The 26,170-nt window shown below is 37.7% G+C and overlaps 2 protein-coding genes across 17 annotated transcripts in view; one reads left to right on the top strand and one right to left on the bottom strand.

The window, feature by feature from the left end:
* Positions 1-11,600, bottom strand: part of Nprl2 (Nitrogen permease regulator-like 2) — a 33,200-nt gene extending 21,600 nt beyond the window's left edge. Inside the window, exons 1-6 of one of the 12 annotated variants that reach the window (XM_071667417.1) lie at positions 11,455-11,524; positions 11,191-11,254; positions 8,715-8,802; positions 8,024-8,131; positions 1,872-2,006; positions 916-1,651 (exon numbers count right to left, since the gene is read on the bottom strand). In XM_071667417.1, coding sequence (XP_071523518.1) covers positions 916-1,647 — 732 coding nt within the window. In that variant the 5' untranslated portion in view covers positions 1,648-1,651; positions 1,872-2,006; positions 8,024-8,131; ... (1 more) ...; positions 11,191-11,254; positions 11,455-11,524. Of the gene's footprint in view, positions 1-915; positions 1,652-1,871; positions 2,007-5,659; positions 5,761-8,023; positions 8,132-8,714; positions 8,803-11,048; positions 11,067-11,190; positions 11,430-11,454 lie in introns of those variants that run through there. The other 11 variants (XM_071667412.1, XM_071667416.1, XM_071667414.1 and 8 more) reach the window with 11 other exon arrangements.
* A 366-nt stretch (positions 11,601-11,966) lies between these two features.
* Positions 11,967-26,170, top strand: part of LOC139751820 (uncharacterized protein KIAA2013 homolog) — a 206,392-nt gene continuing 192,188 nt past the window's right edge. For 2 of the 5 annotated variants that reach the window (XR_011713427.1, XM_071667425.1), the window contains exons 1-4: positions 11,967-12,092; positions 15,007-15,081; positions 25,435-25,488; positions 25,679-25,788. Coding sequence is in view for 4 of the 5 variants with exons in the window: in XM_071667425.1 (XP_071523526.1) it covers positions 15,026-15,081; positions 25,435-25,488; positions 25,679-25,788 (220 nt within the window). In the remaining variant the exon portion in view is untranslated. Of the gene's footprint in view, positions 12,093-15,006; positions 15,082-25,383; positions 25,489-25,678; positions 25,789-26,170 lie in introns of all 5 variants that reach the window. The other 3 variants (XM_071667424.1, XM_071667427.1, XM_071667426.1) reach the window with 3 other exon arrangements.

Below are 26,170 nucleotides of genomic sequence, written 5' to 3' on the forward strand. Positions count from 1 at the left end.
TTTTGTTGGTGGACAATGGAATGTTTGCTCGAAAATCAAGCATTTTGATACCTTGATGTTGTCTGTTAAGGGTAGACTTACATTCAAAAGTTGTCAGACATCTTTTTTTCTTCTAATGATATTCCTTACTTTATTTTTCATTTATATTTCTTTACTTTTTATATCCACTGCTCTCCAGGATGCCAACTTACACTAATCATGTATCTCCTCACCACAAAATATTTTCTCTGAGTTAGCTGGGATAACCATTTCAAGAATTCACTGACATCTTGCATATTACAGTAAAATACAGCTCAGGCATGCCCTATTAGCCACAATTCACCACAAATACATATTTACTTCACAAACATCTCCACTATCTCCAACCACTTACAAGTTTCACAGAGGATGAACATTTTGGTCCACCTAACCCCCTAGGCCTGTGGTACATTAAATGTGCTGCACCTTATATATCCCCTGATAACCCGTTTTCAGTTGAAATAATCTTGAAATATGTTTACACACAATTACTCCCAAAACTGATAGCTTCACAAAAAGCAATCATGAAGGTGAACATGTGAAAATGAGACATTCTAAAACTTAAATGCAATGATGGCAGAAAAGTGCACATTTTTTTTTTTAAAGAAAGGAAAATGGATGACTTTATTAAAAAAACTTAAAAATATAAGACAAAGAGATGCAATTGCAGTGTTGCCACTTATTTTTAAACATTATGAATTGTTATGAACAAGGACAGTTTTGTCTACCATATTAAAGTATTTCAAGTTGCCATCTAAAGTGCACAACAACCCTAGTAACAGAATCATCATCATTTTGTCTCACTAATCCAAAGAAAATATGTATGAAACATATTACTTCAACCATCATATAACTGTTTAACCAATTTCACACTACAATTCAAAGGCTGTATATTACCTTCAAATGAAGAACAGATGTTGTTGAGCTGTCAGCTGAATTACGCCGAATTTTTGCCTCTGAGTATGATTGTTTTCTAAATCCTTTGAAGGCTGAGTCTACTTGTCTCTGATCAGTGATCATGCTCAATCGCCTCTCATGTCCATCATATGTAATCTTCCCCTCAGTGACTTGATGTCTTCTCTCATTTAGAAGACTTGGCCTGCGTTCTCCCTTGTCTCCGCCTTTGCGCTCTGAATTTTCATTCACACTTAGTTTCTGTTCACTAAGAGTAATGGTTACTGTGCATTTTCCAGTAGCATTCAGTTCTTCCAGAATATGCTTTAGCATATCAGGAATCTGCTCTCTACTGTCTTCATTTGAGAGAAACCCATTTTCCTGCTCTAAATTTTCTAGGTATTCTGAGAGTTTCTTAACAGCTGGCTCATAGTGAACAGTTCGAGCTGTCGAATCACATACAAAACACAAATTGAAAATCAATGCATTTCTTGCATACTTTGGATTCTTGATTTCATTAGGATACCCAGTAATTTTGACACCAAGGACATTCACAGTAATAATCCTTTTTAGTATTTGTGGTTTAGGTATGATAAACACTGACACAGCATCAAACACCTCCTTTGTAACATACTTTTCTGGATACTGATACAAAATTTTTGGTCCAGCAATATGGTGAAACTCAGAAAGGAATATACTACGGATTGGGCCTTCTTTACCAAACTCCTCCGTCATCTTCCTGTAAATGCAAGAAAAAGTTAAAAACCACTGACTGGCCAAGAGCAAAGAAATTATATTTCATGTATAACATGGTAACCTGAATAATAATGTTACTGAAACATTTAAATGTTCAAAACTGGTTTTCTCGTGTGAAGGACATCATGGAGATAGGAAGCTGACACCCTAGGAAAACTTACAGTGCATTCTATGGTTAGCTGAACTGAAGTGAAGTCCATTACCTGTGTGGAGTGGAAGGTCAACGTGAATTCAACTAGGATGCACCCATCCACCCATTGCTTCTTAAATGGGACAAGCAATTAAGAGAAACAGGAAGCATGTTAGAATGACCAGAAAGCAACCAAAGCACAAAGTTTCTGAGGAGAATATTGAGTGAATTAGTGATGTACTTTCATGGAATTCCTGTAAAATGATACAGACATACAGCTATGACTTGAGAATCCATTTGACAGTCCCTGATGATGACCACAAAAGGCAGCACATATAAAGTTACAAGCTACAAATGGTTCAGGAAGTTAAACCTACAGATAACAGTATCTGTAGGGACTTCACAGTGAACATGCTTTCCTGAGTTGACAATGCATATCTGGAGAAACGACTTTTCATAGATGTTATATTCCATATCGTCAAACAAGTAAAAAGCCACAAGTTTATCATCACGAAAGTAAAAATCCTTATACATATACATATACATATATATATATATATATATATATATATATATATATATATATATATTTTTTTTTGCTTTGTCGCTGTCTCCCACGTTTGCGAGGTAGCGCAAGGAAACAGACGAAAGAAATGGCCCAACCCACCCCCATACACATGCCTTGATTCAATCCACTGACAGCACGTCAACCCCGGTATACCACATCGCTCCAATTCACTCTATTCTTTGCCCTCCTTTCACCCTCCTGCATGTTCAGGCCCCGATCACACAAAATCTTTTTCACTCCATCTTTCCACCTCCAATTTGGTCTCCCTCTTCTCCTCGTTCCCTCCACCTCCGACACATATATCCTCTTGGTCAATCTTTCCTCACTCATTCTCTCCATGTGACCAAACCATTTCAAAACACCCTCTTCTGCTCTCTCAACCACGCTCTTTTTATTTCCACACATCTCTCTTACCCTTACGTTACTTACTCGATCAAACCACCTCACACCACACATTGTCCTCAAACATCTCATTTCCAGCACATCCATCCTCCTGCGCACAACTCTATCCATAGTCCACGCCTCGCAACCATACAACATTGTTGGAACCACTATTCCTTCAAACATACCCATTTTTGCTTTCCGAGATAATGTTCTCGACTTCCACACATTCTTCAAGGCTCCCAGAATTTTCGCCCCCTCCCCCACCCTATGATCCACTTCCGCTTCCATGGTTCCATCCGCTGCCAGATCCACTCCCAGATATCTAAAACACTTCACTTCCTCCAGTTTTTCTCCATTCAAACTCACCTCCCAATTGACTTGACCCTCAACCCTACTGTACCTAATAACCTTGCTCTTATTCACATTTACTCTTAACTTTCTTCTTTCACACACTTTACCAAACTCAGTCACCAGCTTCTGCAGTTTCTCACATGAATCAGCCACCAGCGTTGTATCATCAGCGAACAACAACTGACTCACTTCCCAAGCTCTCTCATCCCCAACAGACTTCATACTTGCCCCTCTTTCCAAAACTCTTGCATTCACCTCTCTAACAACCCCATCCATAAACAAATTAAACAACCATGGAGACATCACACACCCCTGCCGCAAACCTACATTCACTGAGAACCAATCACTTTCCTCTCTTCCTACACGTACACATGCCTTACATCCTCGATAAAAACTTTTCACTGCTTCTAACAACTTGCCTCCCACACCATATATTCTTAATACCTTCCACAGAGCATCTCTATCAACTCTATCATATGCCTTCTCCAGATCCATAAATGCTACATACAAATCCATTTGCTTTTCTAAGTATTTCCCACATACATTCTTCAAAGCAAACACCTGATCCACACATCCTCTACCACTTCTGAAACCACACTGCTCTTCCCCAATCTGATGCTCTGTACATGCCTTCACCCTCTCAATCAATATCTTCCCATATAATTTACCAGGAATACTCAACAAACTTATACCTCTGTAATTTGAGCACTCACTCTTATCCCCTTTGCCTTTGTACAATGGCACTATGCACGCATTCCGCCAATCCTCAGGCACCTCACCATGAGTCATACGTACATTAAATAACCTTACCAACCAGTCGACTGTATTGTTGACTGGTTGGTAAGGTTATTTAATGTATGTATGACTCATGGTGAGGTGCCTGAGGATTGGCGGAATGCGTGCATAGTGCCATTGTACAAAGGCAAAGGGGATAAGAGTGAGTGCTCAAATTACAGAGGTATAAGTTTGTTGAGTATTCCTGGTAAATTATATGGGAGGATATTGATTGAGAGGGTGAAGGCATGTACAGAGCATCAGATTGGGGAAGAGCAGTGTGGTTTCAGAAGTGGTAGAGGTTGTGTGGATCAGGTGTTTGCTTTGAAGAATGTAAGTGAGAAATACTTAGAAAAGCAAATGGATTTGTATGTAGCATTTATGGATATATATATATATATATATATATATATATATATATATATATATATATATATATATATATATATATATTATTATTACTACTACTATCGGTGTCATCAGTGAGAAGCCATGCATCACAAAATTCCACACCGTTCCTTCCTTCACCTTAGGCAACCACACCAAAGACACGTTACTACTGCCTTGCTTGCCTGCACCACTTGACTACTACAGCCCTGCCTGCACACGTGTATGCATAGTCATACGACAACAGCAGCAGCACAGAAAAAGAAGTAGCAGAAACACAGTACAGGGGCAACACGGAGATGTGCCAACAATGGGTGGCGGGTGAGGAGGAAGAAGAAGAAGAACTTTGCTGTGATGATGCAGAGGGCTTGGACACAAAATCAACAACACCAAAAGTAAGTCCAACACCACCACTACAACCTCCTTCACCTCGTCCAGTCCTGCGCCTGAACCCAGGCCCGCTTCCTGCACAGGCCCGACTGGCTCAATCCTCAGAGCCAATCCTTTTCCCGAGGTTCCAAAAGAAGGAACAGAGGGGGCCAGGTGAGGATATTCCAAAAAAAGGCCCAGTCCTCTGTTCCTAACGCTACCTCGCTAACGCGGGAAATGGCGAATAGTTTGAAAGAAAAAAAAAAAAAAATATATATATATATATATATATATATATATATATATATATATATATATATATATATTATATATATATATATATATATAGGTGGAAAATGCACTTAACAGCCCTAAGCAATTGTAATGACATCACAAGGCTTTTTTTTCTTTGCTGAGTCCACAGTCATGGGCATAATTTATCTGGACATGCTACTGATCAATGTAGTATTCCAAATGACTACAAGAACAACCTTTCAATATGATGGAGCTCCTCCATTTTTAATGCCTGTGTGTGACTTCTTGAATGAGCATTATCTGAACTGGTGGATTGGCAGGCATAGCCCCATTTCTTGGCCATTACGGTCTCCTGAAGTGACCTTACCGGACTTTTTTCTTAGAGGCTTCTCCAAAGACAATGACTTTGGACCCACAGAGAATAGTCAGGAAGAGCTGTGAGACAGAATAATTCGTGCAGGAAATGTATGGCAAGAGATCTAGCACTGGATAGACAGCTGTCATACAACCAATGGTGGACATATTAAAGTCTATTAACCATAACAAAACCTGAACACTCCATCAGACAATGAAAACAGATTCAAAATAAGCAGTTTTAGCATCAACATATGAGGCACCCCAAGTGAGAATTAGACAAGCAACAAGAAACTAGAAATATGTCTTAATGTACCATTATAATCTTGTAACTTCCCTCTTTGAAACAAAATACTGAGGCAACCAATTATGACATAAATAGTATGGTTAATTCTCCCAAAAATAGAAGTTCACTTTGCCTTTTCTTCTGAGTAGACTGGATTGTGCTGACTCATTTCATTACAGAGAAATCTTTGCCTATTCTGCCAACACCATCACCACTTCATTTCTTGTGTTTCTACTGAAATCAAATATAATTTGTACAATATATTAATATATTAATATGTATGTGAGAAATACTTAGAAAAGCAAATGGATTTGTATGTAGCATTTATGGATCTGGAGAAGGCATATGATAGAGTTGATAGAGATGCTCTGTGGAAGGTATTAAGAATATATGGTGTGGGAGGCAAGCTGTTAGAAGCAGTGAAAAGTTTTTATCGAGGATGTAAGGCATGTGTACGTGTAGGAAGAGAGGAAAGTGATTGGTTCTCAGTGAATGTAGGTTTGCGGCAGGGGTGTGTGATGTCTCCATGGTTGTTTAATTTGTTTATGGATGGGGTTGTTAGGGAGGTGAATGCAAGAATTTTGGAAAGAGGGGCAAGTTTGAAGTTTGTTGTGGATGAGAGAGCTTGGGAAGTGAGTCAGTTGTTGTTCGCTGATGATACAGCGCTGGTGGCTGATTCATGTGAGAAACTGCTGAAGCTGGTGACTGAGTTTGGTAAAGTGTGTGAAAGAAGAAAGTTAAGAGTAAATGTGAATAAGAGCAAGGTTATTAGGTACAGTAGGGTTGAGGGTCAAGTCAATTGGGAGGTAAGTTTGAATGGAGAAAAACTGGAGGAAGTAAAGTGTTTTAGATATCTGGGAGTGGATCTGGCAGCGGATGGAACCATGGAAGCGGAAGTGGATCATAGGGTGGGGGAGGGGGCGAAAATCCTGGGAGCCTTGAAGAATGTGTGGAAGTCGAGAACATTATCTCGGAAAGCAAAAATGGGTATGTTTGAAGGAATAGTGGTTCCAACAATGTTGTATGGTTGCGAGGCGTGGGCTATGGATAGAGTTGTGCGCAGGAGGGTGGATGTGCTGGAAATGAGATGTTTGAGGACAATGTGTGGTGTGAGGTGGTTTGATCGAGTAAGTAACGTAAGGGTAAGAGAGATGTGTGGAAATAAAAAGAGCGTGGTTGAGAGAGCAGAAGAGGGTGTTTTGAAATGGTTTGGGCACATGGAGAGAATGAGTGAGGAAAGATTGACCAAGAGGATATATGTGTCGGAGGTGGAGGGAACGAGGAGAAGTGGGAGACCAAATTGGAGGTGGAAAGATGGAGTGAAAAAGATTTTGTGTGATCGGGGCCTGAACATGCAGGAGGGTGAAAGGAGGGCAAGGAATAGAGTGAATTGGATCGATATGGTATACCGGGGTTGACGTGCTGTCAGTGGATTGAATCAGGGCATGTGAAGCGTCTGGGGTAAACCATGGAAAGCTGTGTAGGTATGTATATTTGCGTGTGTGGACGTATATGTATATACATGTGTATGGGGGTGGGTTGGGCCATTTCTTTCGTCTGTTTCTTTGCGCTACCTCGCAAACGCGGGAGACCGACAAAGCAAAAAAAAAAAAAAAAAAAAATCAATATACACAATATTAGAACATAAGAATTTGGGTTGTTTCGACACCATAGGTGAAAGGGAGTGGAGGATTGAGTTAGCAGTAGTGTTTTTAATTTTACCCATCTCCTCTCCTGCAACCATTACCACTGTCTCCAACCACCACCAACTCTACCATTCAAAAGCATCACAAAATACACAAAGTTAATTGAGGTCAGAGGACCATATGGATGATTTTGTTTGGTATTGGTATGACAGACTTGGAGAGTGAATATCATGTTTGACAGCTCTCTTAGGGGGATAGAGGCAGATGACCTTTCTTTCTTGTTAATGAAATAATTTTCCCACTAAAGTGTACTCCTGTCTCATATAAACCAACAATATTGATGGTAAATACAATACTGTAAATTTATTTACAAATACTCTATAGGAGAATAGGTACCCTAAATCCTTGCATCTTGAGGTTAAGCTGTATTTCTTACATCCTGAGGTTTAGGAATGTGAATTTAATATTGAGTTCAGTTGTAACATTAAATCTTTAACTTTCTCTTGGGTTTTATTTCTAACCCCAGTCATTCTAGAATGTATATAACTACAATTTTCAAAGATATTCATATAACAATGAAAACAATCACTTCAGAAATATACTTTGTCCTCAACATTAATTCTGATAAAATGTAGAATTTTTCCAGGTGTTTTGGCATAAAATGCTAAAAAGTGGAGGAGAAAAGGGTAAGTGTCGAGTTAACACTGCAAGATTTACAATTCATTTTACCAACATCAAAAATTATATTTCTTATATTTTTCTTATCTAATAAATTTTTCTTTGTTATAAGCAATGTGATTCACTAATAATTCTTTTTATAAGAGCAAAATTATAAAAGTTCGTAAAATTACCAGCTGCATCAGTTAGACACTGAGGTGTCACAGTCAGGCAGGTGCTGGCAACACTGCCTCCACTTGTGCTAAAATTACCTTCTGGTCCAGCTTGGTCAACTGTCAGTGCTGGAAAAGTCCATGTCCATAAAAACACTCTGCACATGATACAAAGACAGATCATCACAGTCAAGTAATTCAGGATCATTTGCCTTGTCTTCTAAATCCAGCTAAATGTCAATCAATATCCTTTTCTTTGAAAACTTACATGAATGCACTGTTATTGGCTCGACTGAAGAGGAAAGTATTATGCACGCTATCTTGGCAACCATCAGGCTTAGTGCACAGCCTTGAAATAGAGGTGTGCAACAATGCGTAAATTTAAAACTAAACTGTCACTGTGTTTGATTTAGAATTAACTCAAAAGTGCATAATATTTACTTTGAAGAGGTTATTCAAAGATTCAGAAGCATAGTGAGTAAAGTTCTAATCCATTCACAAAGGTGTCTGATAATACTTTCAAGTCTGGACCTTATCCATATTCATTGTACATAAGCACTACTTACAACCCGAAAAAACAAAAAATCACTGATTGCAAGAAACAGTCAAATGAATATAAGATAGATATAGAATTAGGAGTCAAGTGTGTACCAGTGCATACAGGAAAAGACAGAACATAAACTGTATGTACACCTTCTGTTTAATGGCTCACCTTATAGAGGACTTGGCTTTATAAAGAGGGCCTGGATCAGTGAGAAAGTTTTCCAATTCAGCTTCACTGGTAAGGATGTATCTTAGACCTGTGGAGGTTTTGTAAGCAATGTTTTTACTATACTTTACAAAACAGTGATAACTTAAACATGCCATGAAAAGTCACATTCATTGGACCAACCTGACTGATGCTCTGTCATAAATGTAGAAAAAGTACTCTGTGTTTATTACAGGTACAGAGGTTTTTGGTGAACCCCCACTTCAAAAGTATCACAACTAACATACTAAAAAATTCATAACAAACTTTCTTTTCAAAAAAGTTACCACAAGCATTTACCTTCTCTCAGTGGATAAAGCTTAAAATTACTATGACAACTCAGCAACATGTACAATATTTTCATACTTCACTTTCCCATGGCAATACTGAAATATTAGTGTACAATTTTAATAAATGTAATGAGCATCAAGGCTGTTATGTTCCTCCACCTGTCTGATTCTGATGACAGGATATACAAAACATATCTAGTTATCAAGCATCTGACATGCAGCAAGTTGGGGATTTTGTAATGATGCCAGTACATAAAACCTTAAATCAATGTTCTCTCTTTCCACACATTCTTCATCGCTCCCAGAACCTTTGCCCCTTCCCCCACCCTATGACTCGCTTCCACTTCCATGGTTCCATTCGCTGCTAAGTCCTTCCCCAGATATCTAAGACACTTCATTTCCTCCAATTTTTCTCCATTTAAACTAACATCCCAACTAACTTGTCCCTCAACCCTGCTGACTTAATAACCTTGCTCTTATTATATTTACTCTCAACTTTCTCCTTGCAAACACTTTTCTAAACTCAGTCACCAACTGCAATTTCTCACTTCAGTCAGCCACCAGTGCTGTATCATCAGCAAACAACAACTGACTCACTTCCAAGGCCCTCTCATCCCCAGTAAACTCCATACTCACCCATCTCTCCAAAACTCTTGCATTTATCTCCCTAACTGTCCCATCCATAAACAAATTAAACAAACATGGAGACATCACACACCCTTGCCGCAAACCAACATTCACTGAGAACCAATCACTTTCCTCTCTTCCTACACATACAAATGCCTTACATCCTCGATAAAAACTTTTCACTGCTTCTAGCAGCTTACCTCCCACACCATATACTCTTAAGACCTTCCATCAACACTATCATATGAATGCGTGCTTTTTTTCACAGAACACACAATGCCTTCCAAGAGCATGGATTCAAACCCCACACCATTTACATAGTTGCTGGGAACATTAACCACACAAATGGGGTAGAGTTCGAATCCTTGCTACTGAAGGGCTTTATGTGTTATGTGTACACAAATATATGTATATGTATGCTTATACCTTTTTGCTGATGAGGCAAAAATTCTCAATCTGATATTCAGCCAAAAAAATTGCCAAAGATTACAAGAGAACCTCAAGAAGATTGAGAATTGGACTGACAAATGGCGGTTGAAGTTCCACCCTTGAAAAATGGAAACGCATGCATATTGGAGAAGTCTAACTGAAAGTGCAAAATTAATGTGAATGAAGTACATCTGATATCAACAAAAAGAGATAAAGTTGAAATCTGAAGATCATATTGTAGAAAAATATAAGCCAATTCAATGACAGGTATAATAACATTCCAATTCCTTGATGTTAATACTTTCTTGCCCCGCCCCTTTATAAAGCAATGGTGAGATCTCACTTAAATTTTGCAAGTACAGTCTGGTGCCCTTGTGCCTAGAAAACCCTCAATAAGATTGAGGCAGAGCCATATATGGCTATCAGACAATGCCCATGGATAAGGACAATGCCCATGGACAATGCCCATGGATAAAGAAAGATTGAGAAAATTAAAACTGCTCAGCTTAAGCTCTAGACTACTTCGAGGAGATATGACATTTATTCACAATGATTCACAGCACTATAACAACAAAGTATATGACATAGTCCAAGTATGGATAGATTAAATGGTCTATACAAAGACTAGACATCAATACTACAGGAAAATAATCCTTTGCTTTGACTGCAGTTAAGGTATTGAATAATTTGACAGAGGAGGCTGTAACTGCTGGCAACAAATCACTTTAAAAATAGATCAGATAGACATTGGGCAGAATCATATTTATTTTACAATGACCTGAGAGCCGTCATTCCCTGCTGCACCTCTACGACACATAAGAACAAGGAGTCCAGTATGGGGGAACCCTGAGGAGGCTCTTTAATTGGAAATCAACTTTTTAGGTAACTAAACTAGTAAATGTCAATAATATTCCAAAGGTAATAAGTTAACCAGGTCAAATTAGTATATCACCTCAACCTTAACCCCACACAATGGGGTTGGACCCCCGTAATCCATAATACCCAAGTTGCCTGATGAAGACCTGAAACCAATGTTATCAAAAAACATTTTTTTGTCGACTTATGTCGGCAAAACGACCGCTTCATACACTTACTGATGGTAAAGATTTACTCCTTGATGGGAGACAATGGTTTCGGCCTGTCACTCTTGTCTTGATACTATTTCGCCACAATGCAGAAACCATGGAATAATGATAATAAAATATATTTACACGCCGAGAAAAGCGCAAGCTACCATTACTCTTCATATCTCACAAGTCTTTCACACTTAACACAATCCAGCCATAAAAGCAATTTATATAATTAGGTAAATATTCCTGACAGGTTCATAAAATATCTAAATTATTCTTGCAACATACATAATGATATATATTCTCCGACTACCGCTCGTCCATAGTAAATGTTTTGCTCTCCGGACCACAACAAACCGATTTTTATGTAATTATGAATGTAATTGTAACATTATATGTAATACATCCATAAATAGCTAATTTTCTGTCATTTTCATATGTGCGAAATGTAGACTATGTTTTCTGTTAGTATACTTCAGAAGTAAAATTATACTGTTATCTGATGATATCAACTTTGTTTGATACTGATATTCATCTTTGACGTTATTTGTCAAGGGACATTAATAAATAGAATGTTTTTCCTTTTAGTAGTCTATCTCATAATTAAATCAATGATGTCTACAGAAAAGATCCCTAGTGGAAACAATAATGTTATGAATTCGAATGCCTTGCCGAATTAAATGTTTATGAAATCTTGCAAAGGAGTGACATTCTAATCATTACTAGGTTTTGAAGCTTTTTTTGTATACCGAGGTAAATACACATGATTTTTTTCCCTGTATATATGAAGTCCTTTAAGAAATTTTACCAGATTTGGATACTAAGCCAGAGTCAGTGAAGACGAACATGTAGTATGACGGTGGCAGTGTGTGGGTCACAACACTGGGATGATGACGTTTGTGTCCTGCATTATACGCTAACTCTAGGTAATGCTTATTATTCACAGTCATCTTCACCACGCCCATTTATTCTAAGAAGAATATTATCTGTCATGGAAAGACGAAATATCCTGATGATGTCAGTGTAGTGGTTCAAAGGGATTTAGATTTGGACTTTCCTACCGAACTCTAAAGTACAGGGAATTTACAGCTGACTAATTATCATGGGACGTTAACCGCACATCGTTTGTGGGCGGGTTAGGTTAGGCTTCCATCTGACAGACCAATCAGGGAAATACAATATTCCACTGATTCACAATGGGAATGGTACTGTTTGATATGTTTTGATGTAGAACTTTTTAAGGATAAACCCTTAACTGAGGTCTGACACCTCACCTTAAGCTTAGCATTGTCTTGTGTCTTGCAAGTATTTACAGATTCTGACTTCAAGTTCGTTTGTATTTTGGCCGATTACATAATAGAACACTGTACCATTTAATTGCAGTTCTCTGGTTGAAGAAGTCGTTAAAAGAGTATGTTACCTCTGCACAGAAACTAGCTTTACAAAATGACTAATGTTTTAAGTGTTGTTATATGCTTACAGAATTGCATGCAGAGAATCAAGCTTTCATTTGTATTTATAAAAGTAACTGCAGAGAATTGGTCTTTCTTTTGTATTAAACTACAGTAGACGAGGTGGTAGAAATTAGTCTTTGCAAAAGTTAAGTTGTTCATGTATAAATTTTAAACAGAACCTGTGAACAACTAGCATGAATGTCTGATATTCTAAAAGGAATACTGTATATTGGCTTACACTGGTGAAGTGCAGAACACAATGGGCCAGTATTCAAAACTAATAATAATGATGAGCTGCTAAAGACATTTGCCAAGAACTTTTGTGTCATCTGTAATCTAGACCTCTTTATGTTCAATTTTACTGAAGAATTTCCTCCAAAAGTGTGATTTTGCATGTTTAAAGAACTACTATCTGTTTTCTCTTTACCTGTACTTATTTTGTAAGTTTATGTCAGATCTCATGTCCTTTTCTTCATTGTTTATAGCTTCAAGATCTTGCACCTTTCATCATAGCTTTTATTTTGTAGGTTGTCAGCAAGTTTGGTGGCTCTGTGTCTGATGTTTTTCAAATGAGTAATATGCAATATGGTAAAGCTTGAGCATGATATATGAGAAATGGACTTGTTAATGTTTTGTATAGTATGAAAAATAATTTTCTATCTGTCTGGCAAAAAGTTTTCTTTATACATCTTATAGTTAATACTGCTTGCTTTCCAGGCAGCTCTGATAAACTGCTTTGATGTTTTAATATTATTGCTTATCCACACTTCATTGTCTTCTTCAGTCTCATCCAGCATTCTTTTGTTACTCTGGTCTCTCATCCTTTATTTATGTCTTTCAATTTCCCTTCTAGACTGCATTCTTTGGCATTTTTCTGTATAGAATTTCAAAAACCATTCTCTTGACCAATCCTTTTACTTGCCTAAGTCTTCTTGTAGTAGCGCTATCCATGATGCTCTTTATGACATTCCAGGATTTTATGACATCTGCAAACATCACATAGCATTTTACAGTTTTAGGTATATGGCATTTACATAACTACAAAGAAAATACTGGTTGGTCCCAAAGCAGATACTTTACAAGCTGCTGCATCACATGATTGCTGTGTGGCTATTGGCAACTCAAGGTCTACTGTTTTGATAGAAGTTTTTTCCTACACCATGAAGCTTTGGAACCCTTTACCCTTTCTTGTCTTTCTCAATAATAATGACCTGGCGCATTTTTTCTGTTCCTCCAAAATTCGTAAACATTATCCCTCTTTTTAACGTCTTTGCATTTCAATTAAGGCCCAGCCTTGATGTGGACTTTTGTCCATAGCTAGAGCCTCCAACATAAAAAAAAGAATGTGGCCATGTCCACCAGGCAGGACACCGATCATAAAATTTGGTGATGTGTTGTCTGTCCATGTTAGGAGAGTGTGTAGCTACTGAACAGTAAATGTTCAGTGTTTTTGTTAGTTGCATTGTGGGTTTGAGGAGTCTTGTGCAGTGTTGAAATGGTGCTTTTCATGTTTGAGTGATGGTTAGTGTCCAGAGCATAGACAGGAAAGAGTAAATTATATGTCCAGAGAGTGGTTTTGATGGGTGTATGTCTGGCAGGGTGGTTATTGCTATAGTGCTTGTTAGGCCATTTCAGTGTGTATATGTTGTGTTTATTGGGAGTAGGGATTTGTGGGTATAGGTTGCTGAAATATGAGGTAGGTGTAAATTTTTTGATACCTACTTTGGGTTTGGGGTTTGGTTATGTAGTGGTTGGTTGCTACAGAGAGCTGTGTGCCATATATTTTATGATGAGACTGTATTTAGAGGATTTTTTTTTTTTTTTTTGCTATGCAAGTGTGAATATTGCAGTTGCTGGGTAGCTGGAGGTTGTTTTGAGTTTTCTGTTTTGTTAGGGTTTGCTGCTTGATTATGTGTTTTTGAAAAAGGTTAGATGACTAGGCAAGTGAAATGTAATTTACGGTGGTGGAGATGAATTGTTTGTAGGGGTTACGATTGGATTCTTTTTCTTGTCTAAAGTAGGTGATGGTAAGTGTTTTGAGGGTGTTTAGTTTGTTTATGGCCTTTTCTGTTGAAATATGTGGTGTGAGGAGTAAATGTCATGTGTGTATCATATGTGATACCCAGTATAGTTAGAGTTCTGGTAATCGTAATGCTGTGAAAGAAAAGTAGTCTTTAGCAAGGCTGTATCATTGTCAGTGGATGGAAAGTAGCACAGTCTTATTCTCCAAGGAGAAGCTGAAGGAGCTCCATAAAAGTGTACCTGAGGTTATATAATATCAATATATACCTTACCCAGCCTTCCTGCTGGATCCCCTCCTGTGGGGCTCCCACAGTGCCCACACTCACACACACAGTGTAACTTGTGTTTTTCTGCTTCATTTCAGTAACGTTGATTTGATCATCATGGATGTTAATGAACTGATAAAGAGGGCCAAGCGTGCTTTGGATGGTTATATATCGTAAGTTGAATAAAGTATTTTGTAATAGGTAAATTTTTTCATATGTTTTGAATTTGTTTCTTTTTTGTTACTGTCTATCCTTTTGAATCCTTTGGGATATTCCAAACACAATTCAGTGTGTATAGTGGTGTATGTTGTAGTTGGAAAGAGATTTTTGTGCTTTAAATTTGTTTGTTTAAGGGCTCAGACCACATGCTGATTACACCTGTTAGTGAATTAAGATGATGTTTGCACTTTTTCCACCTCATGTAACTGGGAGCGGAGTTGAAGATAGTAGTGTAGATAGTAAAGTTACACTTGTTTCAGATTCATATTGCAATATTCCCTCCCTGGTTCATCCCCCTTTTTTGAAAGAATGAGTAAATAGAAAGGTCAAAATTTTTTCTCCATGAAATTATAGATTTGCTTGCAAAGTACGGAAAACACTCAACAGCATAAAATACACAAAAGCGTCATATACCTACCTTTGTTTTGGCTTGTTGACTCCCTGAAAGTCACAGTAGATCTGAGCACTGATGTGCCTGGTGTGATTTTCATCGCTGTGGTGATAATGGTAGGCATGAGGGTTGTTTTTCTTTTTTCCCTTATCTCTGTTTGTCACATTACATTGATTTCTCACACAGGCACAGAGTTAGTGATGAATGAGATTAATGATATCTACCCAACTAAACTTTGACATACTTTCTGCACATTTTTAATTTACATACACAAAAATTTAATTTTCAGTGCTGTTATTGTTAAATAGCATACGGATATATCTACCTTCATTTTGGCACGTTTTAAGATGCAGTGATCTTTCCTTAACATAGTATAAGAATGATGCATGTATTTGTCATATTTTTGTTTGTTTCCAGCACATTTTGTCACACTTTACACTGATTTCTTACAGAGGCAAAGTATTGATGGTGAATGATATTTACACTTACCTACACCTTTATGTAATTCCCATACTTTTTGCTTTAATTTACAGTATAACTTTTATATGATTTTTGTATACTACAATTTTATGTATATGTTCAGCACTGTGTTATTGATACTAGTGCTTATGCAGGGGCACTTATGAATACACAACCTAACAACACATTCTTACCCCACGTCCCAACAAATTTTCTTTTTACACTTTTTTCTTACAGAGTACTTACATACATGGTATTGTCTTTGTTCCACTGTTATTTGTTCTTCTGGTGGTCTGGTTCTAAAAAGTGTTGTGACTTACCTTCATTGGCCAATGGTTTGTCAAGGGCATGGGTACCACTACCAGTTTGTTAGGGGTGGTGGTGGTGGCTTCTTATGCTGGCCTTCCTTATCTTTGTATAATACCACTTAAACCATTCTCTATGTCATTTAAGTATTCACATTTTTCTCATTTTTCTTTACTTCCCTTGTTAGTGGATACATATAATTGTTCCTTGTATTAAGTTACGTTATCAAACAAGATGCATATTTTCCATGGGGTCTCCGTGCATATGACCTCAGGTCAGTAGCCATGCACTGTTAATGATGGCTTCAAAGATTATGAAGAGAGCAGAAAATTTTTAAGCACATTTTGGGTAATGGAAGAAATGTCTGTAGGCTACCACTTTAGTGGGAGGAAAGTTTGTCTTCTCATGATGATGGAAGCAATCCTGTAAGGTTCATCAGATGACAATGGGAGCACTTGTTTAAGGATCATCAGATGAAAATGGTGGCAGTTTAAGTCTTAAAGGAAGATTTGATTCTCTTTCCTCTTTGCACCTCAAAATTTTATGACTTTTTAAGATAACTCAGAATTAGTTAGAGGGGAAAATGTCTGAGATCGAGGATGAATGAACACCTCTTGATGCATCTTTTATTTCTATTGACATTAGATTGACTTACTCACTCTTTAAATCTCATTACCATATAGTTTTATTATTCTGTCATATTGTATATAATGCACCTTATTAAAGACAGATTTGACATACACCACCTTACTGTTTGACTTGAATGATGCAATGTCTCCTCTTGTAGCTCTTGCAGGTTGAACCACTATAATCTGGCATTCCGTAGTTCCAGAAATATCTATGGTTTGGAGAGTTACAGTAGGGAATCAGTTGGTTTCATTATGAATAGAGGGCTCATGACCAAAGCCCAAAAATGTAGACAAAAAAAGCTTGCTAACTTTCAGGCCACAAATAAACATGCACTGTATGATTTTGAATAAAAAAGCATTGTGTGTTGAGGTAGAATATGGGAAAATTATAGTAAAAAATTAATGCTCAGGGTTTTCATAAATGTATAGTATACTCTCAGCCACCACTGTGCATTGTTTCATTATTCACTGTTTATTATATGTGGTGTCTATGAAAATGTAAACGATAATGTAGACATGAAAAAGAAATAAGAATTTCAAAAGCTGTGGGTGATTGCTCGTAAGCAGTGAAGGTAAGATGGTTGATTCACTTGAACATATGATAATTGTACAACTTTCATTTTTTTTTCCATAGTATTGCTTTTTTCACTTGAGCATACAGTGATAAAACAACATGCATTTTTGTGCTGTAGTATTGCTTGATAACTACCTTAAACTCCCAACATTTTTGAGTGGAAAGTGCACAGTTTTCCCTAATTAGCTGAGTATGGGAGACACCAGTCTTTATGGAAAGTGAGCATTATCTGTCTCTGATATTGAGCCTCCCACATTTTTTTTAGCAAAGTTCTAATTAGTGACTTATTCAGAAATGGATATTCAAGCAGTTTGTCATGGTTACATATCTCTGTTTCTTCACTTATGTAATGTCTTAGTTTCTCACTGATAGTGGCACTGCCAGATTTTTAGCAGTGTATTTTGATATACTGTACAAATTGATACTTTATTTATAGTGAACTCGAACATATCAGGAAAGAAGTAAGATCTTTATACAAGAGTTTCTAAAAACATGTGTCTATTTTATCATAAATTTTTGCAGAACATCATGTTTTCCCTTGATATCAAATCCAGCTCATTTGTAGTTAATAAAAATGATAATTTTTGCTCAAAAAATTAACAGGCCAATCCATGAGTGACATTGGGAGTTGAATGTAAGAGATGTTGGGGTAGGCATTGAGGATGTAGCCTCAACACCACTGCTTGTCATTTCTTTGCTGTACCACTGCCTCTGTCAATGGGCTTTTATAATTGGTTGTTTATTTGTTGCACAGTACTTCCAGTATTTTTTTTTGTTCGCCTCAAACATGATAGAATCAATACAGGATTGGTGGAATGCTTGTATAGTGCCATCATATGAAGGCAAGGGGGACAGAAGTGAATGTTTGAATAACAGAGATATAAGTTTGCTGAGTGTATCTGGAAAGTTGTATGAGAGAATGGTATGTTAGCAGGTGATGGTATGTACAGAGCTTAAGACTGTATATGGCCAATAAAACTTCAGGAGTGGAAAAGGAAATGTTGATAAGGTGTTAGTTTTGAAGAATTGTTTTAGAAATAACTAGAGAATCTGAAGGATTTGGAGATGGATCTGGAGAGTGTGTGGTAGGGTTAATAGTGATGCTCTATGGAAGGCATTATGAACATATGGTGTGGGAGGAAAAGCTATAAGAACAAGTGGAAAGTTAGTGTCAAGAAAGTGCACATGGGAAGAGTTATAGGGGTTGTTATGTTGACAATGCTGTTTAACCTTTTTATGGATGGTGTGTTCAATGAGGTGACTGTGAGCATCTTTGGGGAGAGAGGAAAGTCTGCAATCTGTTGTGGTCCAGGGAGGTGGGTCATTTTGCTGATGACATGGCACTGGTGGCAGTGAGAAACTGCAGAAGCTGGTTTCTTAGTTTGGGATAGTGTTTGAAAGGAGAAAGTTGAGAGGAAATTCTAATAAATGTTAGGTTATTAGGTTTAGCAAAAGTGAGAGACATGTTGGTTGTAGCATGAGTTTGAATGGATAGTACCCATTAGAAGCAAAGTGTTTTAAATGCTTAGGTGTGGATATGACAGCAGCTGGGCCATCAGAGCTGAAGTGAGCCATAGGGTAGGTGAGGAAGCTAAGATCCTGGGCACATTGAGGATTTTTTGGAAAGAGAGGACACAGATGGATGTATGATGGTGATGCTTGGATGTGAAGCATTGGCCCCAGAGTAAAAAGTATGGAGGAGGATGGATGTGTAGGGATTAAAATGTTTAAGGACAATATTTAGTGTGAGGACAGTTGATTGAATAAGAAATAAATGGGTAAGAGAGATGTTTGGTATTAAGAAGAGTATGTTTGAGAGAGATGAAAAAAGTGTGCTGAAATGGTTAGGATGTAAGAGAGCATGAGTGAAAGAGGCTAACTAAGATATACATGCTGGAAATGGAAAACAAGAAGAGGGGGAACTGAGGCAGAGGTGAAAGGATAGAGTGATAGATGCTTTGAGTGATCAAGGCCTGACATGGAATAAATGGATCTTCCTTTAGTACCACATTCCTAGAGAAACATACTGATGATATGTTTGGGTACTTTGAAGAAATGGCTTATCATTTACTTTTTTTTTCTTTTTTTTTTCGCTGTCTCCCGCATTTGCGAGGTAGCGCAAGGAAACAGACGAAAGAAATGGCCCAACCCACCCCCATACACATGTATATACATACGTCCACACACGCAAATATACATACCTACACAGCTTTCCATGGTTTACCCCAGACGCTTCACATGCCTTGATTCAATCCACTGACAGCACGTCAACCCCGGTATACCACATCGCTCCAATTCACTCTATTCCTTGCCCTCCTTTCACCCTCCTGCATGCTCAGGCCCAGATCACACAAAATCTTTTTCACTCCATCTTTCCACCTCCATTTTGGTCTCCCTCTTCTCCTCGTTCCCTCCACCTCCGACACATATATCCTCTTGGTCAATCTTTCCTCACTCATTCTCTCCATGTGCCCAAACCATTTCAAAACACCCTCTTCTGCTCTCTCAACCACGCTCTTTTTATTTCCACACATCTCTCTTACCCTTACGTTACTTACTCGATCAAACCACCTCACACCACACATTGTCCTCAAACATCTCATTTCCAGCACATCCATCCTCCTGCACACAACTCTATCCATAGCCCACGCCTCGCAACCATACAACATTGTTGGAACCACTATTCCTTCAAACATACCCATTTTTGCTTTCCGAGATAATGTTCTCGACTTCCACACATTCTTCAAGGCTCCCAGAATTTTCGCCCCCTCCCCCACCCTATGATCCACTTCCGCTTCCATGGTTCCATCCGCTGCCAGATCCACTCCCAGATATCTAAAACACTTCACTTCCTCCAGTTTTTCTCCATTCAAACTCACCTCCCAATTGACTTGCAGGGAAAAAATGCAATTGAGTGGGAGACGTATAAAAGAAAGAGACAGGAGGTCAAGAGAAAGGTGCAAGAGGTGAAAAAAAGGGCAAATGAGAGTTGGGGTGAGAGAGTATCATTAAATTTTAGGGAGAATAAAAAGATGTTCTGGAAGGAGGTAAATAAAGTGCGTAAGACAAGGGAGCAAATGGGAACTTCAGTGAAGGGCGCAAATGGGGAGGTGATAACAAGTAGTGGTGATGTGAGAAGGAGATGGAGTGAGTATTTTGAAGGTTTGTTGAATGTGTTTGATGATAGAGTGGCAGATATAGGGTGTTTTGGTCGAGGTGGTGTGCAAAGTGAGAGGGTTAGGGAAGATGATTTGGTAAACAGAGAAGAGGTAGTAAAAGCTTTGCGGAAGATGAAAGCCGGCAAGGCAGCGGGTTTGGATGGCATTGCAGTGGAATTTATTAAAAAAGGGGGTGACTGTATTGTTGACTGGTTGGTAAGGTTATTTAATGTATGTATGACTCATGGTGAGGTGCCTGAGGATTGGCGGAATGTGTGCATAGTGCCATTGTACAAAGGCAAAGGGGATAAGAGTGAGTGCCCAAATTACAGAGGTATAAGTTTGTTGAGTATTCCTGGTAAATTATATTATCATTTACTATGTCCCAGTTTGTTCCCATATCATGTATCAGTCATGTCTTATAGTTCCATGAGATGGAGCTTCATTCAGCCAGTTAAGAGAACTATTATGACTATGAATACATGAATTAGAATGGATAGATAGATAGATAGTTAAATGGTTACTTTGTCATTGATTTTTTAGGAATTAGGTAACTTCTGGGAGGCTCATGCCTTGATCCATTGAAGAGCATGAGTAATTTCCTGTTTTGTCAGTAGATCTGTAATTATTAGAAAAATGGTGAGACAAAATATCAAAGGAAAACTTGGAATGAGGGTTGAATAGTTTTTGACCTACAGAAAATTCGTAGTGATTGCAAATGAAACCACATCTGATGAAGATATGCTTTTAGGTGTACCACTAGGAACAGAATTAGCTTCATTACTACTGTATTTGTAATCTTGATGTCAAGAATAGAGAAGGATATAAGGGAGAGCATAGGGAGGGACAGTATAGGCTGGTGATATGTGGATGATGTGAAAGTGAGCGGTAAAGAATACCAAGAAAAATTTCAGAAAGAACTGGATATTATGTATAAGTGAGTGGAGGAGGACTTCATGGATTTTAATGAGGAGAGATTTTAGCGAATAACTAATGAAACGATTAAGCATATACCAGCATCTTCCTACAAAGGCCCTGCAGGGAACGAGACAAGGTTGAAGGAAATGTCAAAGACTTGGAAATTATTGTAAATGAAAAACTTGAATTTGGAAAGCACATTTGGCTTTCAAGCCAAATAATGAGTGGTATGATAATCAGAATTTTCGAGAGAGATAGAAACCTAATGATTATAATGTTTAACGAATATGCAAAATAGAATACTGCTGTGTTATATGGTTCAATGGAAAAAGAAAAGTTAGGAAGAATACGGAAACACTTCAAAAGCAAAATCAATGGTCCAAAGCCTATGACCTACCATGAGAGGCTGAAGAAAATTTGAATTCAGTATTTTAGAAAGCAGGAAGAGATACATGATGATATATGCATGGTAGCAAATAGAATGGAAAAAGGATATTCAATAGTAGGAAATTCATGGAATGAGTGCAGAAACATTTAAAAGATTCAACTTATGGCTGAGATCAGTCCCTGATGAACTTGGAATTGATGATTAATCAGAATTAGTAGCTGTTAAGGGAAGCGTTTTTAATAAGTGAGCAAGACATTGTGAAGAGTACCCACTAGCTGTACCTGGCTGGCAAGATTTTATTGTAGGAACTCATACGTAGGTGGATTAGATATGTGCATTAGAAAACTTGTTTGTTGGGCTCAACCTGGGCTCTATGCTATAGCATATGATGTGAGGAAACAGACCTTTGCCTCAGCCATCATCAGAAGTCTTTTATTGGAAGAAATAAAGAAAATTGGTCTTTGGTATTCATCGAACAGCTGTATCAGATGGTACCTTAGTTTTGACATTATACAGTGTCTACAAAAAGCCCCCCATATATCTTGAAAGGCAATTCATGGCTGAGGTTATTGTGGATGCAAGTATATGATGCTTTCAGAGTGACATCATTGTACATCTGGTCAATAAGAACTGGTGTTTATAATGATGTGAGCACTGTCAACCCACCTCAGTGAGCCTCAGGCTATCTTGATGGAATAATGTTCTACCTTTACTCTTCCAGGCTACCACCTCATTTTGGGAATTTCTTTTCTGGGCACTCTATTTCTTCCTGCTGTGCTTCAAGATGGTTGGCTCTCACCTTTCTAAGGAAGAGAAAGCAAAATTCTTTGCCTGGTAGCAAGAAAAGTGGGTACACTTGACTTTTAGGTGCACAGGGCGCTCAGAACCCAAGAATAGGCATCAGCCTCCTGCAGCACTTCATCAGTGTCTTGCTTCAGTCTGGAGGTCAAGACCACTTAGAACCAAAACATGGACCTGATATATTTTAGGAACCTTGCCAATTTCATGCCAAGATGTCTGTAGATGTAAATTAAAGCCAAAGAAGAGATGACAAAGTAATAACGTGTAAGTGTGACATTGCCTTTGAAAATGTATGGGGAAGCAGACAAGGGTTTTTGCAGTCACTATATATCTGCTTTGTGTGGCTTCTAGGATTCTTTTTTCAGGATAGGTTGATTCCACCATGCCTGCAGATCAGATCGCAGAAGAGAGAAATGAAAACTTAAAAACTTTTTCGTACCAAAATTGTGAACCTTGAACATGCTTATGTAGTTTTCTTACCCTGCTCTATTTTTGTTTTTTTTTCAAAAACATATCTCCCCTCACAAATATGAAAGATTTTGAGTTGATTCATGTGATCTTTGAAGTTGATGACATCACCTCCACTGTGGATCTCTGCTTTGACAAGGGTAGGCCTGAAATGACCAGTTTGCTTCTATCATGGGTGAGTGGACAGCAATAGGTGGGAAAGGAAGGACATCACTCCCTAACTGGAAACACTGAGAATCAGATGGTCCTAAATTTGATTTTCCAAGTGAATGACTTAAAAAGATATGCTCAAGGAGCATTGCCTCATGGACAAAACATTTTTTGATTCCCAAAACATACAGTTTTAAGAGGTTTTCATTTGGTTTTCCTGCCTTATGGTACTTTTGGGTTCTGGTTTGCTTTCTACATGTTGGAAATTTTATATTGCTGTTGATAATCAAAAGCTAGTTAAACTTAGAAGAATGACCTCCTTTGAAAGGTATTAGCAAATCAGGTGGGTTTTATGATAAGCTTGCTTGTGTCTTGTGATGTTGCTGGGTTCATGAGCTCAAGTCTGTTTATTTAATGGCTTGCCTTTTGGGGCAACTCATTGTAATGAAAATTGATTTGTGGTTTATGAGTGAAAAATGTAGCCAAAAGCGTCTTGAGTCTAATGGTGTATTGCATTTAGGCCACAAAGGAATTGGAAACCTTCATATCCTTATGAGAATAAAGAAGTGTGGAATGCTTCTTCATCATAGAACTTGGCACTTTGTCACCAGCCTAACACAGCTAATTACTTAGTGGATCTTGTCATATGGCTATGCTCAGCTGATTATGGTACTGCCCCTTTCTCTTGGGTAACAGTGCTGGTTCAGTGTTTATACAGCTTGTGGGAACTTTCAGACATGCTACTCTTGTTATTGATTAGTGGTAAATAATTTCTTCAGTGGAAGCAAGTTCTACCCTAGCCACCTTAGGATTTGGTTCACCTGAACCATCTGGTGTAATCAAACATTCCAGGAATATGGCATAGAGGAAAATGAAGGCCAAAATGTTACAGATGAGTCCAATAACACACAAAAGTGTGGAGGTGAAAAAGTTTAAGTATTTTCAGAGAAGTACTTGTAACATGAAGAAATTTTTTGTGACCATGGTGTTACAGCTTTTGTTGTGAAAATATTTTACTTATTTTCCATGGCTTAAGTAGAAGTTGTATGGATACTTCTTGTGTTAAGGAAGAGGTTGCTAATGGTATTCCTCTTCCTAATATCAGAGGTAAGGCAGGTACTAACAGAAAGTGAAAATTGTAGTACTTAAAATAGTGTAATTGTTTGTGCTGAAACAGTGAATACTAGTATTCAAACACTGACTTTTGTATCAATGTTTTAGAATGATTACCATAAAATTTATGAAATCTGTGAAATCTTAAGTTTTGAGAAGCTTAAGTAAAGAGATAAGTTTAATAACATTCCATATTATTCATTATGGTATGGAACTTGAAATATATTTTAAGTTTGGCCAGTAATCAGAAAAGGGTTCCATACCCGAGATGAAAACCACAAAGGATGAAGTAAGTGGTATGTACCAAATTCATACTCCATATTTAATTTTTCTAGTCTTAAGAACAGAATGCTTTACAGTGGTATTTCACTTCACATTTATGTATAATGCTGTTTGTAAGCAACAATATAATGAATAACTGTTATTTTCATAATTGTTACAGTAGTATGTAACACTGAGGCAATGATGAAATGATATCCACATGTCTTCGAGCATCTAATGTAGATGGTGCGGTATGGTCGTTGTTTATCATCACCACGCGTTCTCTCTCTCTCTCTCTCTCTCTCTCTCTCTCTCTCTCTCTCTCTCTCTCTCTCTCTCTCTCTCTCACTCTCAGAATCATTTATCCAGCAGGGTTCTCTTTTGGCTTTTCAGTTTTGGGACTTTAGGTGATCAACTCAGTACATCTATTGCCAGAATTCCATGCTCTTGTTTTCAGTAAGATGAAATCCCCAGAAGTAATCATAAAATTTTGAATGGCTAGATTGTGCATAATATGTTGGAAAACTTGTTTGAGATGTAGATTTTAAACATCAAGTATTTCCAGTTGTTTACTTGAAAAGAACCTTCATTATACATTTTCATAGTCATATAGCCTTTTGAAAATCTTATTTCTTTTTAGGTTTCATATAGAATCATGACATAAGGATTGCCAATATTACTTACTCCTCAGCCGATGGTGCTCGGAAATGCTGGTGTTTGGACGAGTCATCTTGCCTCGAAAACGGTAAAAGAAAGTTTATTAACCCTCTAGGTTTAAAACTATGTTTCAATATAGATTCTGATGTAGAATGACAGGCACCTTTGTAGAATTTGGGGTTCAGATTTATTATTCAACTGGTATGTTCAACAAAATTCCATATATTTGTAGTTTATGAAATGCTATGGCCTTAAGATTAAGGGGTTTATTTCTTCAGGTACCGGAAAGCAGTCTTGGTGGTTTTGGTCCTCTTGGTAATCCTCCTGTATTCTGGACCATCAATATTCAGACTAGTTCTTCACACAAGGCCATCTCTTACTGGTCAGGGTAAGTACTTTTGTCATTCTTCTGAAAAGGTTTACTAATTTCCTTTAAATTGCAATAGACCTCTCCATCTGTTTTGCTAGTATTCTTTTTATAGTATATTACATACATTAAAGTATTGTATTTCTTTTTAGCCCAACTGCTTTTCCCACCATGACATGTCAGCATTAAAATGAACAATCTCCTCATATGCACACATCACCTTAGCTCAGCTCTTGTATATGATATATCGAAACTAAAGCTTACCATCCACATCCCAGCCCCACACATTGTTAATATCGAAACTAAAGCTTACCATCCACATCCTAGCCCAACACATTGTTCTGTGGTTTACATGAACTGTTTCATATGGCTTAGTTCAGCCTGTTAATTACATGTCACTGCC

The sequence above is a fragment of the Panulirus ornatus genome, chromosome 12 (assembly GCF_036320965.1).
Source record: "Panulirus ornatus isolate Po-2019 chromosome 12, ASM3632096v1, whole genome shotgun sequence".
In the NCBI taxonomy this organism is placed as follows: Eukaryota; Metazoa; Arthropoda; class Malacostraca; order Decapoda; family Palinuridae; genus Panulirus; species Panulirus ornatus.